The 17,849-nt window shown below is 29.7% G+C and overlaps 3 protein-coding genes and 1 non-coding gene across 4 annotated transcripts; 1 reads left to right on the plus strand and 3 right to left on the minus strand.

Moving 5' to 3' along the window:
• Positions 1-1,489: 1,489 nt before the first annotated feature.
• On the minus strand, positions 1,490-7,211 carry PGO_112640 (hypothetical protein, conserved; the record flags this gene model as incomplete). Its single annotated transcript, XM_028688601.1, has 4 exons — positions 1,490-1,671; positions 1,907-1,976; positions 2,070-2,171; positions 2,364-7,211. The coding sequence occupies 4 exons, from the start codon at positions 7,209-7,211 to the stop codon at positions 1,490-1,492; spliced, it is 5,202 nt and encodes a 1,733-aa protein (XP_028544402.1).
• A 1,163-nt stretch (positions 7,212-8,374) lies between these two features.
• Positions 8,375-8,434, plus strand: PGO_112650. The gene has a single exon. It is a non-coding gene; the product is annotated as a tRNA-Ser (tRNA).
• A 1,205-nt stretch (positions 8,435-9,639) lies between these two features.
• Positions 9,640-10,638, minus strand: PGO_112660 (hypothetical protein, conserved; the record flags this gene model as incomplete). The annotated part of the gene is made up of 1 exon (XM_028688602.1): positions 9,640-10,638. One exon carries the CDS (start codon positions 10,636-10,638, stop codon positions 9,640-9,642), a length of 999 nt encoding a protein of 332 aa, XP_028544403.1.
• Positions 10,639-11,954: 1,316 nt separating this feature from the next.
• On the minus strand, positions 11,955-13,919 carry PGO_112670 (inner membrane complex protein 1j; the record flags this gene model as incomplete). Its single annotated transcript, XM_028688603.1, has 1 exon — positions 11,955-13,919. The coding sequence occupies one exon, from the start codon at positions 13,917-13,919 to the stop codon at positions 11,955-11,957; it is 1,965 nt and encodes a 654-aa protein (XP_028544404.1).
• Between the last annotated feature and the right edge of the window lie 3,930 nt (positions 13,920-17,849).

The following is a 17,849-nucleotide window of genomic DNA, read 5'->3' on the forward strand; positions in this document are numbered from 1 at the left end:
TATTTATATATTATATATGGAACAAAATATATGTATACACATGATAATATCGGGTAGTACCTTTATGAAAACACAGGTCGTTACAAATTTGCTATATATAGTGGCTTTTTTTTTTTTTTTCTCCAAAAACTGTATACTAAAAAAAAAACAAAAAATTCATGAGGCTCTGCCTCTGATTTACCAACTTTATAATACGTAAACGAGGGAAAAAATAAAATAATGAAAACTAAAATTTTAGCCATTTAAAACAAGTGTAAAACCATGCTGGAAGAAAGAAGAAAAAGTATATTTCTCAGAATTTCTAAAAGTGACAAAGTTGCGATGTTTTGGGTCTGGTTTTTTACGTTGAAATTTATTTACATAATCACGTGTGTACCATGTATTATATATGTGATGATATAAACATATATACATTAATGTAAACTTGTGAAATTCCTCAATTCTCTGTATTATTAACCACCGTAATTTTATTTTTAATTTTTTTTCTTTTTTTATAAATAAACACCAATTTTATATGAACAAGTACAGGCACTTCCTGCTTATTTTTATACTACACCTGTTTATTTCACAAAGTGCTACACGTTTAGTAACCCTAGGTATAACCAATTCTCCCCCTCAGTTTTTTTTTGTTTTTGATTACATGAAATTTCTATGTAATCATTACATCATCATTGTTCCTTTGCCGCAGCACATATAAATGACATAGAAACGGGGGAAAATAAAAACATTGTCCCATTTTATTTTTGATGTCCCTGTTTTAAGCTTTACATACACATTTTTTAAAATCATTGAAAATATATTACATGTTCATATTGATACATAATGTTAAGTAGATTTTGCACATTCGCTTTTTAATATGAACAGGAAATAAATTAAAAAAATTAAAAAAAAAAAAAAAAAAAAAAAATCTCTTTTTAGCTAGTCGTTTGGTACACCACCAAGATCGAATTTCATCCACGTTATTCTGTTTCACATTTTATATAAGCCATTATTTCATCTTTTCATTAAACAAGATTACACATTGGATTGTAATTATTAAAAATGTAACACTCACGTGAATGTGACATTTTGTCTTTTTCCTTCTTTTTTTTTTTTTTTTTTTTGCTATGTATTACGTTACTAATTGATGTTAATATATTCGTCGTTGCAATTTTTATTGAAAGGACATTTTCCTTTTTTTCTTTTTCAAAATAATATTTTTTAAGTCTTAAAAAAGAAAACAAATTTTTGTAATTTTACGAAAAAAAACGTTAGAAAAAAAAAAAAAATGTAATTATATAATTTACATTAATTATGGTCTCATTTAGAAGATGCCACAAATATGTAGTGTGTAGAGGTGCCGTGTTCTCGAAAGTAGAAATGTGTACGTATATGTGATAAGGAAAAAACTTGCTTTATGAGCTTCCCCCTTATAATATTCGTTTTTACATATAAGAATAACTTTTGGGAAAGGAAGTTTTTTTCCTTCTTTTCTTCTTTGCGAGTAGCTCTAAATGTTTGCATATTGTAGGTTTTCCCAGAATTTTTTTTCTTCCATTTTTTTCTCATTGTCTGGTAATTCTTGTAAATCTCTTTTTATCTTCTTTACAATATTGAAAATGTAACAAATAACATTTTTGTCTTTTACGCTGTTGTATAAATCTCGAAAATTGATTGTGTGTACAGTCCATCCTGCGTCATTAAAAAAAAAAAAAAAATTGATAAAACGAGAAAAGAGAAAAGAGAAAAGAGAAAAGAGAAAAAAGTGTTCAGTTTTTTCAGTTGCACAAATTCATCATGATTGATAAAATTTATGTGTAATCCAACATATCCCCCCCCCCCCTTTTCTCATTAATATAATGATGAAAATGTGTGTGTATTTTATTTATGTGTCAACTGTAAAACAGTGATAGCAGATCTTTTTTACCCTTTAAGGCCAGTTGTTTCTGACGCAATTCCGCTGACAGTAGCGGCCTGTGTGAGGGGTACAAAACATCCTAAGGAGATAAAAAAAAAAAAAATAAAATAATAAGTTCGATCATAATGTACAACACATCCAAAGAATTTTTGCTTTTCAGGTTCGATTTTACCTCATATGATATTAAGTCTATCAAATGTCTCTCGTAGGGAAAGGCACAGCAAACTTTGTAAATATTTTCATGTGTATAGGATCCCTTGTATTGTATGTTCAGCTGTGATAGGGGGTGTGGAGAGGTGCAAAATAAATGTGTTCATGTGGATGTGACGAGAATGGGCATATTTGCATGTATTATATGAAATGTATGAAAAATGTGTCAAAGACAGGAGTGTGAGGTAGAGCATTAGCTAACACACACACACACACACACCATGTTCTGAGAGGAAGATAGACTGATAACACTTACAAAATTTAGGATATCACTTATGACATGATCAAAATGAAACATCTTGATCTTTTTCCGCTCCTCTCTTGAAGTAAAGGAATTGGCATTTCGGTTATTCATGTGTTCCATGTTATAGTTTAGGATGTAGTAAAAGAACTTGGCTATTTTCAGATTATTATCAAACGATCTGGATATTTTTTCATTTTGTGGTGATGTACTGGACCTTTCCTCTTTCATCTGCATATATGTAAATTCGGCAGAATTTTTCTCCTTGAAATTGTCATGATGACCTTGCGGACTCGTATCTACATCTGTGATAATATCTATATTTACGTTTGTAGGTTCAAAATCCAAATCCAAATAAATATGTTCATCATTGATGTACACATTGTGTGCTACCTTATTCCAAAGATACTTCTGTTCTTTATTTTTGGAAAAAAAATTCACGAAATTGTAAATATGATAACAGACTTGTTTCGATAGCATAGTAAACTCGTGCGTATATACCTGTTCAGAATAAGTACAAATTTCGCTTAATATATTGTACAGAAATTTATACTGATTCAGTAAAATATTAACGTATACCAATTTTAGCAGAATCAAACAAGTCTCTTCATCTCCCTTTTGAACATAGAACCGTAATTTATCATTTTCCTCATAAAACAAATTAAAAGATATGTTTAAATTTTTTTTTTTTTTTTTAATGAGATTTCTTGAAAATTCATCTTTCGTGCTTGGGTTCTTCTGGCTAGAATTTGATAAAAATGCATTTTCCTCTTCGCTAGATGTGGGTATTGACATTTTTTCCAATTCAGATTTTTGTGAATAATTTTTCTCTATATCATTTGCATATCTGTGGTGCATGTATTCTTGCGAGATCTTCGAAACAAGTTCCATTTTATTATTTGTTAATGCCAAAATGTATATGAAATTTATTAACATGAAGGAATTGATAGGTTTTTTCTCTTCTACGATCATGTGTTCCAATATATCATACATTTTAAGGATGTTATCATCCTCATAGTGTATGTTAAAACATGCATAGCATAATGCAACACAGCTGTTGAGATCTACTGTTGTGTTGGTTACCCTTTTTGGAATATCATAAATTAAATGAGTTGATGTTTTTTTTACAATTTCGATTTTTTCCACTACATCTGGGTTAAGTTGTTCGTCTTTTAAGGAGTTCCTATTTTTTCGCTCATTATTCTGTGTGTTCATTTTTGTTTGGAAATTTTGAATATCTGTTAAGTCTGTCTCGTTTTTTCTGGTAGGTTCAGTTTCGGATTCAAATGACGTGATACCTGTGGAACCATGTGTTGTATCTTCAGCACTACAATTTGCACTGTTGATGTAAGGAATTGAAGAGTAATAATCTTCTTGTTGTTCATAATTATTTAATATTGAGCTAGTTATAGAGTTTATTTTTTTTTTAAAGAGACTAATCAACTTTGGTCTTCGAGACATATGTGTTAAAGTTATAAATTTCATGTATTTATTAGCTGTAATATTACTTAAGAAAATTAAAAATTCCATATTACTACTTTTTAGCAATATAGGAATAATTTGTCTCATAATCATATTTAATATGACATCATCATGCATAGTTTGATCTCTCATAATGATTAACAAATTGTTTACATCCTTTATGTTTAACTGCCAGAAGTTATGTAAACGTAGTTTTATTTGTTCATATAATAGATCGTTAATTTGTGGTAGGTACACTTCTTCTTCATTATTGCTCATGAAGGGATGCTGCAATTGGTTAAGTTTAACATTATCATCAAATATGTCAATATATTTCTCTGACGAAAAATTTGTATCGGTGTGAAGGATCGGATTGGTAGATATTACTTCACGATTTTTTAACGAGATTTCATGATTTGTGTTGATTGCATTGGTGTGAGGAGTGGGAGTTGTAAGGTATCCATGATGAGTGTATTTCATCAAATCATTGATAATAAGCATAATGTTTACACAATCTTCTCCACATAATAATTTATACTTTTTCTTTACATTTTGCAGAATATGAGAGATTAATTTAAAAACATCTAAATTATGAACATTTAAATAGCATACATTTTTTAGTGCATATAAAATGAGAGTTAAATTTTCAAGATACAACAGATGTCTGATTTGGAATAATTGTTGTACTATTAAATAATAAAACTTATGATCATTTATTTCTAGAAATGAAGAATGATAGATAACGTTTGTAAGTTGTAGAGGAGTAAATGCATATAAATTTTTTATCACTTTATTTTTTAAGAAAAGAAAAAGGTGTTTGTATTTATAATTAAACTGTATTCTACTAAGACAAGTTAAAATGGAAACAATATCTTTTGTGCTAATTTGTTTCATATTATCATTAAGTTTTGTTAATATATTTATGTACAAATCTGGCTTATGTACATCTGCAAATGTGTAAGACCATAAAATGATACATAGATTTTTTACATTCATATGATGTAAATATACGTTAACTGCATTGTAAAATATATCTGTGTATAAATAATCATCATATTCGTTTAACTTGGTTAGAGAATAAATAATATTTACTATATCTACATAATTTGCTTTATGTATATCTTTTTCAATAATTTTTTTTACTCTTTTTATCAAATTAGTAGTATAATTAATGTGACTAAATGCCCATAAAATATTACTCACGTTTCTAATGTTCAGTTGGTCTAGATTCTGTTCGATTTTTTTGGATAATTCATAATATATGTTTACTTCTTTATACTTTAATTTTGACAAAGATGTAAGTAAAGAAATTACATCGTTCAGTTGCAGATTTGGGGATATTATTATCTCCGTCTTTACCATATCGATAACCTTCATTTTAAAGTTTCTACTTTCATTCGTTTCAATTAGGATGTTACTGAGTGTGTACAAAATGCTACATATGTGTTTCGGTTCTGCATGCTTTAATTTGATGTTCATATAATATATTATATCGTTAAAGAAATATGGAAAATGCTCAATTTTGACAAATGCATAAAATATTTGTACAAGGTTAGATATTTCAAAAGATGGTAATTTTTCTTCTATTCTTTTTAAAATATTTACATACATGTAGTTTTTCGTTACACAACCCTTTTGGTATGAATCCAATACCTTCGACATTTTAATCATAGCGCTGCTCAGGTTTATGTTATCACAATTGTCTATGTTATTATACAGCACGCTTAATATCCCCATTCCTGTTTTTTCCTTTTTTATTTCTCTTTGGATTATTAGGTTGTCTATATTTCCGTCGATAATCGCGCTCAGGCTTTCGCCCCCCAGCTGCTCCACGACATCTGCTGGGGTTACCTCGATGAGCGCGCGCTCAGCAGATGTTGCAGGTTCGGCAGATGTTGCAGGTTCGGCAGATGTGGCACGTTCAGTAGATGCAGCGGGTTCGGCAGATGTGGCAGGTTCGGCAGATGTGGCAGGTTCGGCAGATGTGGCAGGTTCGGCAGATGTGGCAGGTTCGGCAGATGTGGCAGGTTCGGCAGATGTGGCAGGTTCGGCAGATGTGGCAGGTTCAGTAGATGTGGCAGGTTCAGTAGATGCAGCGGGTTCGGCAGATGAAGCAAGTTTGCGAATTCCCAATTGATCCTCCTTTTTGCTGCTTCTCGCATGTGCAGAATCAGACTGTCGCGAACTCTGCAACCTCGAGATGCACTTCTTCGCAGTGATGTCGTCCACCTCATCCACAAAAAGAGAGTCTTTACCCGGACATGCTGCTGAATTGAAATCCCCAGTAACCTCCAAATCATTAATCAAAAATTCACTTGAGAGTTTTTTATTCCTCATTTCAGTGTAACGCGGGTTAAGATCACATGAGAGAGTAGTTCTCTCTAGTTCTTCACAAATTATATTATTTATATTCAAGTCGTTCATATCCGAATTGTTTATTTCATCTTGGTTTATATGACTAGATTGTTCCGATTTGGCCTCATTATCAATTAGCTTTTCCTTCCCCCTGTGTTTATAATTATGGGCACTTGATTCTGTATATATCTCATCGTAAGACTTGATATGGTTGACATAAGTTTTATCATCTGTTAAGAATCTGTCTATGTCATCGTATGCTTCCTGACGATGGGCATTTTGTTTTTGTTTATATCTTTGGCTATGTTGACTCTGGTTATTTGCCTTTAGAGGATCTGCTTTCTTTTGGGCTGCTTTCATTTTAGATGATTTAACATACTTTTCCTCTTTTTGTATTTTTTCATATTCTCTATCGACTTTGTGATCTAACTTCTTCTGATAATTTATTGCTTTTTTTTTATTTTTAATATAATCTTCTTTTTCCTTTAAAATTTCCCAAAGACTTTTTTCATTTTCCTCTAAAGAAAAGGGAAGGGTTTGACTGAATCTGTTGCTTTTCTTCGTTTTTTCCATATTTTTTTCCTTATTTTTTTTCTCGTTATAATTTTCAATAAAATTTACATATTTCTCATTGCATAGTAAAAAATCTGAATTTTCTGATACATGATTTTTGTTTAATATTTTGACAGAACTGTTCTCCTCGTGTTCACAGTTTTCTTCATCAAATTTATGTAAAAACTCTTTTTGTCTTTGCACATGTATAGAATCTTCAACAGTGTTGTCATGTATGTTGATCTTCTCATTTTCTCTATTCAGATTATTCCATATGCTGAAGTTACCATTCACGTTGGACTCATTTTTCCTACTCTTTTCTTTGTATATTACCTTCTCTTCATGCTTAGATTCTTTACTAATAGATGTAAATCCATGATGAAATATTTTCCCTCTACTTCGAGCATAAACACTACTTACTTGCACTATACCTCTTCCTCTCTTAATTCCATACAATCTACACCTATTAACATTACCATACACGAAACATTTCATATTTCCACTTTTAAAAAGATCAATAATAAATGATTCTGCGTGTTGTGCAAAAATATTTAAACAAAATGTTGTCTCTGCTAAGGGTTGGACAAAAGGGATGGAAGAAAAAAAAAAAAAAATACATCCCTCTATGTATTTCTATGTATGGGTAGTTATATATATATATATATATATATGTGTACTTTCCTATCCCTACGTTTGACATTATTTTTTTTTTTTTAAAACATCTCGTGCAATTTGCTGAAAATGTTATGTGATCAGCATTTCCTCTTTATTTTTTTTTTTACCTTTTCGTTTTATTCGCTGTGGATTCCATTGCACTTTAGAAGTTTGTCCCTTCGTTCGCTCGTGTCGCTTTGCTCTTATTCGTATATATATATATATATATATATATATATATATCTCAATAGATCTATGATTTTATATTTGGTTCATGGATCAAACAGATGTTGTTATTATTTTTTACAAGTTTTTCCACTTTGTATAGATATACTTAGCACGTTTATTTTGTTATTACTGCAATTACACCTACATATCAAGGTGCAAAAAAGAGAAAAAAAAAAAAAAACCACACACAACTCTGTTTTTGTTATCTCCTTCGATTTGATTCGTTTATATATAAACAGTACTTCCCTCTCAGTTGTTTTTTTACAATGGTACATAGGAGAGAATTAATTTGCCACCATAGGTAATAATATATAATAGAAAAGTTTAAGTACATGTTACATGATAACTTTAGATTACAATAAATTTGAAGAAAAATCATTTGTCAATAGAGGAGGAGCAGGACATGCGTATTCCCGATATGAACATATGCGTGCGCAGGCTATGAAGTGTGATAAGCATAATGTGATTAGAATAATGTGATAAGAACCGTGCGTATATAAAAATGTACATCTATGAGTATGTATGCACATATACATTATGCACATTTTAATGGGTTAATAAAAAGGATACAACTTATCGATTGCGATATTTTCAATACGTAAAATTCTGAAAAATGTGAGAAAAGAATGCGAAAACAGAGTTTGGAAAAAAAAAAAAAAAAAAAAGGAAACAATAGCAAAAGTAACTAAGAAGCATTAATTACATAGTTTATAGAAATGAGTTTTTTGGCTAAAAAATTTGCATATATGTTGTAGTGAATAAAATTTTTTCTTAATGACAGTTTGCCCGAGTGGTTAAGGGGTTGGACTTGAAATCCAATGAGCTTTGCTTGCGCAGGTTCGAATCCTGCAGCTGTCGACTTTTTAGCGAAAAGAAAATTTGCAGAAAAAAATAAAAAATCATTATAAAATAGAAATACTGAAAAAATATAAAAAAAATGTTTTATGAAAAAAAAAAAAAAAAAAAAAAAAAATCAATATTTATTTATGTAATTTTTTTCTGTTCAACTTTCCTTTTCATTTTTTCCCCGTATTTTTTGCAAATTCACAAATATACCCTCTACCTACATAATCATATATGAGGATTTTTTTAAAATTGAGAAAAATATATATTCTTCATTTTCATGTTACTACTAAAAAAAAAGAGGTTGGAACAATGTGATCGTTTTGCTTATAATTCTAATTTAAGAATAAGAACGAGTTTTCCTCCACCCTTGCAATCTGGGTCACTTAGAACATATCGTACATGATAAAATTACTAACCCCTTTTGTCAAATACGTTCTAATTTGCAAAACATTGTTTCGAATTTGCAAAATATTGCTTTGAATTTGCAAAATATTGCTTTGAAGAATATTTCCAATTTTGATAACTTGTTATGGAGTTTTTTTTTTTTTTTTTTTTTTTTCATCAATATTGACACTTTTTCGTATCTCCATAAAATCTGTTTTGTATGTGCTATACCACAACCTCCACACTGTTGTTTATTGTTTTTACAACTTTGCATATATCTTAAGTCTCTTACCAACATGCAGATCATATATATATATATATATATATATTATACACACTCTCATGCCAGATAAAAACGGGGAATGCAGTTTTGTACGCAGAAGTTATACATACCTTTTTTAAGGAACAAATTTTTTTTGAGTAAAAATAAATAAAAATATATTTCCTCACTTGATCAGTGCGTGAACAAAATTTGCAAAAAAAAAAAAAAAAATAAGTAGCAAGTTCAAAGGGGAAGACAAAGAATTAGAGATTTCCCATAAGGGTGTGCGTTGTAAAAATTTTGCTATATGCACAAAATTTTCCCCTTGCTTGGCACAGAAAAAACTGAATAAATTGAGTGAAATGAATAAAATGAATAAATTGAGTGAAATGAATAAAATGAATAACATGAATGAAATGAATGAAAAAAAAAAGGCTGTCGTTCGGGTCAGGCCCAAACTGTATGGCCAATAAAATCAATATTATTTGTCACAATTTTCTTCCATTTTTTTTTTTTTTCTCATTTGAAATATGGTAAACGTCCTTTTTTCTACTTGTGAAATACTGCAGTATTAGATGACTTCCGAACAGATGCTCTTTGTATACAGGTAAGTGGGACAGTGGTGATAGAACCAATTAAATCTTTATAAGAAAATTTGTTAAAGTTAAAAAAAAGTCTTAACAAATTTAATGGTTCTATTACTTCACTTTCTTTAAAAGCACCTGAAGATACAATGATTTTATTAAAAGGAATGGTAGAAAATATGCTATTTATATTCAGAGCAGTAGGATAATATTGAAAATCTTCATTTGTTGAAGTTATGGAAGATATTTCAAAAAATATTCCCCTATCTAATGCAGTTTGTATATCGGATTTTTTTAATTGTACAAAGGATTTTTTCATATTAAAAAAAATGATATCACAATCTAATTTAGTAGCGATATAATTAATTTCTTCTACTGTGTTAATTTCAATTGCTACTAAATCAAAGTCATTATTTTTTATGAATTTGTTATAATTATCAATCCTTACTGCATCTTCATATTTTATATTTAATCTCTTGAGTACATAATTATTTGTATTTTCCGATAGAAACATGCTTAAATTGGAATTCCTAATTGTGATGGCATTCATAAGGTATTCATTTAATTTATTTAGTTCTTCTTTTGTACTAACTTGGTTTTTGTCACGTAATATGAAATCATCACACATATATTTAAGACTTAGTGTATTACACCTATTTACTAAGATGTAATTTCCTTCAAGGTTGCTACTTATTTGCACTAACTGTTCACGTATTTCTTCTTCATTATTAAGTTGGTCAATAAAATAATTTCCTGAAGAACTTTTAATTTTCTGGTCAACACCTACATCCTTATTGTATGTTAAGCAATTCACTAACTTAAAACTTTCACAATAAACTTTCCTATTATCTGCCTCGTATTGTACACCAATTGCAGTTATGCTGAAGCCCACATTAAGTGCCTTCGATATCAATGCTTTGACATTTTTCTTTGAAGAATATTTTAAGTGTAGGTCTACATACATTATTTCTTAATGATTTTGTTATCTACTATATGTGTAGAGTCCTATACTTATACATGTTTGAAGTGTGTGCTCTCTCTCTTTTTTTTTTTTACTCCTACTATTTGGTTAGTCCTTTTTTTTTTTTTTTTTGCTACTACTTTTTGGTTAGTCCTTTTTTATTTTTGTTTTTTAGCTTTTGGTAACTTGTGATTCTTTTCATTTCTGCGAACGCGTTGGGTATTTAGTGAGAGAGTAAAATATAATCCTGTTATCTCAGTGATATAACAAAAAAAAAAAAAAAAAAAAATTAGATCACGCTGAATGTACACCTTTTTTTTTTTTTTCAACCAAAATGGGAACACAGTTTTCGTTGTTGTTTTATATTTGTAAAAATAAGAAAAAAAAAAAAAAAAAAAAAGGGACTTTGAAAGTTAGCTAGGACTCTTATTATGGAACATAACATTAAGTAAAAGTTTTGTTTGTTCGTTCCGGCTTTTCCAAAAATTCAAATTAAAATTAAAAATGGAATTTGGGGAACTCTACCACAAATGGTTAACAAATTTTTATGTCCGTTCTTCCTTGTCCTTGGGAAAGGAAGGATGTATTAAAAAGAAAATAAATAAATGAAATGAGAAGTAGAAAGAAAAAAAAAAAAAAACAGGTTACTACTATACTTCCTATTTGTACCATTTCAACGAAAGGGATTTCATAATTTATTATTTTATGTATTTTATGTATTTTATGTATTTTATGTATTTTATGTATTTTATATATTTTATGTATTTTATGTATTTTATGTATTTTATGTATTTTATATATTTTATATATTTTGTAGAATATATACTACTTGGAAAAACATGTCTAGCCAAAATAATTTAACAAAAAAAAAAAAAAAAAAAAAAAAATGTTATAAGTAGAACAAAAAAAAAAAAATAAAATAAGAAAATATTGTCCTAATATAATACACCAACCTGATTAAGGACATAAACGCACATATTATTCTTCATTATTCAGAGAATGTACATTTTCACAATATGTAGAAAAAATAATTATAAAATCACTGGGGTCATTATAAGGAGTTTATTGTTTCCTTCTTTTTTTTTTTTTTTTTTTTTTTTTTTGGCATATGAAGAACAATGGGAAAATTATGGTGAGTTATCTGCATCGTCTTATAAAATTTTTGTTATACAATTTTTCATTTTTAACAAAAGGAAATATAAAGAAAAGAAAAAAAAAAAAAAAAAAAAAAAAAAAAACAGCAGCCAGTCGGCCTTTCAGTCAGTTACACAGTCAACCAGTCAACCAGTCAACCAGTCAACCAACCATCCATCAACCAGTCAGTTCACTAGCGTGTCATAGGATTCGTTATTTTCGTTGACATAATTGAGAGAAGAATTGGTGTTATAGTTGATGATATTATTTGTGGATTCATTTTCTGGTTCATTATTCGTCTGCATGTAGTTACCGTTACTGCTTCCTCTATGCTGTATATTTCCAGAGCTTTGTCCTATATCTGCACTTCCACGGCTACCGCTGTTACTTTCCTCTTTACGAAGGACGTGCATGGAGGGATAGGAGCCAGTAATATTTTCTTTTGCAATGCTGAGTTTGTTAAATAATGGACTTTGAGGCTGGACATTACCTTGTAATATGTCGTACATCATAGGAGCAATGAATCCGGTAATATTTGGGTCGACCCACCCTTCTGGCACTTGTCCGAATACATTTTGAAGAGATGAAATATCATTGTTCTGAACATGTTCAGGTGGTACTATATCTAAGAATTTGGGCTTGGGTAGACTTGGTACAGGAATGAATTGATGCACTTCAATAGCATGTAATTTGAATGATATAGAATCTAATTTCCCTCCATCAATTGGTGGCTTGTCAATTTTCCCTAAATATTCAATTGTAGGATTGACAGGACTTTTTTCAATAAGGTTACTAGATATAGTTGATTTTGTATCATTTTTTTCTCCCAATTGTTTCTTAACTGTATTTAAATCATCTTTAAAAAATGCAGCAAAGTCTTTAGGCATTGACAAGGGATAGCCAGTTTGAGGATCGATATCTTCCAAATGTTTTTGTTTTTCTAAATCATTACAATTTTTAAAAGTGCAAAAAGGCCAATTGTTATTATTTCTTTTCTTCTTTAATTCCGTATATGTCATTGTTTGTGATTCTCTCTGTTGCTTATCCTTTCTGCTGTTTTTTGAATTCAGTCTCACAGCGTCTAGTAAGGACTTCTTAACAGAGGTTCCTACGTGCATGTTTGAAGTGCATGGGGAATTTCCATACTTATAACCACGTTCGTGGTGATAGTTGTTTTTGTCATACTTGCCACTGTCATAGTTATTCCGGTCGTAGTTATTCCTGTGGAAGTCATTCCTGTGGTAGTTATCACCTTCGTAGTTATTACCCTCGCAGTTATCACCTACGTAGTTATTCCAGCTGTTATGAGCAATGCCAGTGGGTTCAGCATCTGCCGTAAATGCATTGTTGAACAGGGAACTATTTCTTAGAAGCAGCTCAGGTGGGATATCCGCAGCTCTTTGGTTAGGGTTCATAACCTGAGACATATTTTGAAAATGAACTTCTGGATAAGGAACTATAAGAGGGGGAGGACAATCCAACTCAACATCTATCTTTGGAACATATTTACAGACAGGAACATCCTGATACTTTTCTTTCCATTCATATTTGACTATATCCACTTGTTTTTCAACTTGTGTAATTTTCGGAATAATTTTTTCCTTTACATCAACAATAATTTCTTTTTCTACAAATTTGTCAATATATTTTATTTGAGGAATTTCAACTTCTATTACCTTTTGTTGTCCTTCATATTTTGGTATGACCCTAGGGATTTCTCTTACATCCCATATGGGTGAAAATATTGGAGTATATCCTATAGGCATATCCACTTCTACTGGTGTTTCTTTTATTTTTTCTTGAGATACATTCACTTTTCTTTCTTTATATAATAATTCAACTGTTGGTAAATCATGCTTCGTTTCTTGTGTGTACTGTTTTGGTTGTATAACATCTTGAATTTCATATTTCGGTGTTTCAATTATTCTGTCTCTAATATATTTATCTTGATAAACAGGAATGTTAAATACTGGTTGGTCACCCTTTACATTTATTATTGGCCTTTCTTCAACTTGTTCATGCATTTCTTTGTTCTCACTTATGTAGTATACTTCATTGTGCTCGTTTGTCTGATGGTTATTTTCTATGGAAGTGACATTTTCCTCTTTACAGCAGTTTCTAAAAAAAAGTTTGCACTGCTTTCGTTCCATCGTATTTTTTTTTTTTTTTTTTTTTCCTTCTTCTTTTTCTCTAATTAAAACTTCTGTTAAGTGAGCGCTTGTTCAGTAAATTAGCTGTGCGTTGTTTTTGTATTTTTTTACAATTATGAAGAGTGTGTTATCTTTAGCCGTATTCGTGTGTGAGGGGAAGAAAATTTGGTGCATCCAGATTTCTTACACACTGTGTTCCTAGTATTTGCAATAAATCATGTGTGTGTACGTGATGTTTTTTTTCGAGAAAGACATATGTTTCATGGGATATTGAGGGTGGATGGGGAGGATTTGTTGCATGTATAATCTGAGAAAAAACGGAAATAAAAAATACATATATATATATATATACATATATATACGTATACCTATATGTTGCATAAAACATAGCACTTTATAAATATTTTTTTTTTTTTTTTTTTTTTTTTTTTTATCCGTTAATCTATGTCAACTGAATGTAGGTACATTGTAAAGCTGTTTCTAGACATCCACTTATTTGTGAGCACATTCGTATAGGTATGATCACCTGTTAGTATTCTCTCTGGAGATTCCTGATGTGAACTCCCTTTCTACCATCCAAGAGTTGTTTCTTCCACTTGATGCTTTCTTTCAGCTGTATGATATTCATACAAAAAAAAGGGATATACTTAACAAAACTTACAAATGTGTTACACCAATTTTTTTTATTGAAATGTTGTGCGTTTATTCTAAATGTGTACAATAAAATGGTGTGTTACTAGATTGTGAAGAAAACAATGTTGATGTTTACTTAAAAATTAAAGACAAAAATCGTAACAGAGTAAATCCCAAAAAAAAAAAAAAAAAAAAAAAAAAAAAAAAAAAAAAAACAAAAAAAAAACAAAAAAATGACAACTTAAGTGTAGAAATGCTAACAATGAGAGTTTAAAGTTTTTTAGTTCGTATAAATGGAGATGCGAAACATGATGAACTTTTATGTATCTTCCTTTTTTTGTTTATTATTTTTTAAGAGGATTCCTTCGTTAGCTTATTTCGTTTTGCTTTGTTTTTTTGTCTGCTTTAGAGTTTTTTTTTTTTTTTTTTTTTTTTTTTTCTGTGCATAAAAAGTTGTGCAGGTAAATATGCACATGTAAAAGCGCTGAAATTTGTTCCCCCCAGAAAAAAATGATAGGGAAAAAAGGGCAAGGTAAAAATTGTTGGGAAAAAAAAGCTAGGGAAAAAAGACAAGATAAAAAATGTTGGGAAAACAAAGCTAGGGAAAAAAGACAAGGTAAAAATGGTAAGAAAAAGGTGAGCAAAAATAAACAACTTGTTAACCACTTAAATGGTTGAAGAAATAGAGGACTAGAGGAATAAGTCTAATAAAGGGACCAATGTGTCGTGTACTTACAACACAAATCTTTTTCATTACAAAAAAAAAAAAAAAAAAAAAAAAAAAGGAAAAAAAATCCAGATTCAGCTTAATTTTTGTTTATGATTTTTTAAGAAATATAAATACATGTATACAATATCGAACAAAGAAGGTATATCATTTTTAGTTCTTTATATTAATTCTACAAAATAATCATTACACAATCGTTTCATTTCTTTACGTGTTCTTTCTATAAAACATGTTATACCCCTATATCTTTGCTTATCCCTATCAATTCTAACATATTTCCAATTCGTCTACTTGATAAAACAGACTAACAAAATATTACAGTAAAAAAGGTACAATAGATAATACTTTGTATGAAACAGGAAAAAAAAAAAAAAAAAAAAAAAAACATAATATTGTAATGTCTTACAATATATTCTACACGCAATGAGCTGAAATTGTTAGGACTGCCTGTGAACTTATCACCACGAGATATGCGCTCTCATGCACAATAAATGGTGAACGTTGATAAATTATCTGTATAGGACTATAGTGTGTGCGAAATATATTTCAATGGTTTTAATAACTAGTTTTGTATATCTCTAAATTGAAAATAATTCCCCTCCCCCAAGCCGAAAAAATATATATATATAAAATGGACAATAGGTGAATGAATGAATAAATAAATTAAAAGATTTGGAATTAAGAAAACTTTTCACCTCATTTATGCGTTGTTAAGGGAAACGTATTGGAATAAAAATATTTTTTCATGCCTCAGAGAAGAATAATATAAGTGTTCCTTAAATGTGTGACAAAAAAAAAGGGTACATACTTTTTTTTTTTTTTTTTTTTTTTTTTTTTTTTTTAATATAGGGTTACTCTTGGTATGTTACAGCTGGGATGTACAAAACGTTGTTTGTGAATGAACAGGTCTTTTTTTCTTTTTTTTTTTTTTTTTTTTTACCACATTATAAGATCACATATTTGCGTGTGCATCATAACATGAAAGATTACAAAAATTTTGGTTTGAAAAAAAAGAATTATTTTGTTATAAATTTATTTAATCGAATAAATTAATGTAGATTACTTTCCTCTCTCCACCTACGCCTGCGTTTGCATTTGTGTTTAAATGTGTGCTTCCCTTTTTGCTCTCACTATAACCGATTCTACAAATGTGTGCACATGGCTCACGTACATTACAGTTTTTAAAATATTCGCATTTTGCATATTTTTGAAACATCACGAGAGGGATTTCTCTAAAGCAAAGTATGGTCACTACTTAGGTGTGATACATGAGTAATGAGAAATGTGAAACTTTAACGGTATGTTGTTGTACCTCGACATGCTACTTAATGCATTTATTTTTTATGAACATTCCTTGCTTGATATTTTGCCTGTAGAATTATTCGTTCATTTTATGAAGAAAGCAAAAGAGGAGAAACATATGCTTGAAAGGAAAAAAAAAAAAAAAAAAAAAAAAAAAAAGACGAAACGTACGAAATGTGCGAAACGTGTGACAAGAAAAAAATGGACTAAAGGGATGAAAAAAAAAATATATATAAAATAGTAATAGCAAAGGGGGGAAATATCATAAGACGAGTAATATACATAGAGCATTGCACAAAAAAAAAGACGAAGAGAAAATATATAGTTGTGTAGGAACCAAAAAGATACCCCCCCTCCCATTGGGGCATCACCCAATTTGACAATGCACGTTCTCTGCATGTGTTGCGAATGTCATGTAAAAGTTTTCTTATGTTATAAAAAATTGAAAATCGTTTCACCAAAGAGCGTGGAAAATCAGATTGAAATGTGCATGGAAAAAGGTAGTGAGATAAAGCATATTAATTTTTTTTTTTTTTTTTTTTTCATTTTTTCATGTAAAACTTTTCATTAACTCATTTTTATTCCTAATTATGTATGTTCATTGAAACTGTTCAGCATGCAAAAACAAAACTTTTGTATACATCGCACGGTGTATGTATTGTAACACCTTTTCTTCACATTTTTACACTCGTGTTTGATTGAAAAATGGGAGTGTTATCATATTTTGGACCAAAAAATGGAACATTTATTTTGAATTCTCCAAAAAATAATGTCCATTTTATCCTATGGCAAATGTTATGCTTGCAATCGTTGTACTATTCAGTTTCTAGTATAACAACTTTTTTCATTTTTACTTTGGCTGGTTTTTCTAGAAACTTGTTTTATATTTTTAATACTGAATCGTATTTTAGTGGGGACGATGCACTGTTTTGTATATTTTTTATAAATATATTGAATTCCCTTTTAATGTAAGGATAAAGAACATACATTTTTTTTTTTTTTTTCTCCTCTCGGGGAGGTGGGGTGTGTGGACGATGAGGAGTTCAACATGTCCGTGTACATATAAGTGTCTAGGCATAAGTACATGTGCCAGATATGTACATGAAAATTTATCATATATGCTTTGTGTGCAAAAATATGTATGTGTTTTCAGCACTAAGTAAATTCGCCTTGCACGTTCAGGTATATGAACATATATTTGTTAATGTAAACATTGTGCAAGATATATTTACAATTCCCTTTTCAAACATTTAGGTCTTACTTCATAA

The sequence above is a fragment of the Plasmodium gonderi genome (genome assembly GCF_002157705.1).
Source record: "Plasmodium gonderi DNA, contig: Chr11, whole genome shotgun sequence".
NCBI classification, from domain to species: Eukaryota; Apicomplexa; class Aconoidasida; order Haemosporida; family Plasmodiidae; genus Plasmodium; species Plasmodium gonderi.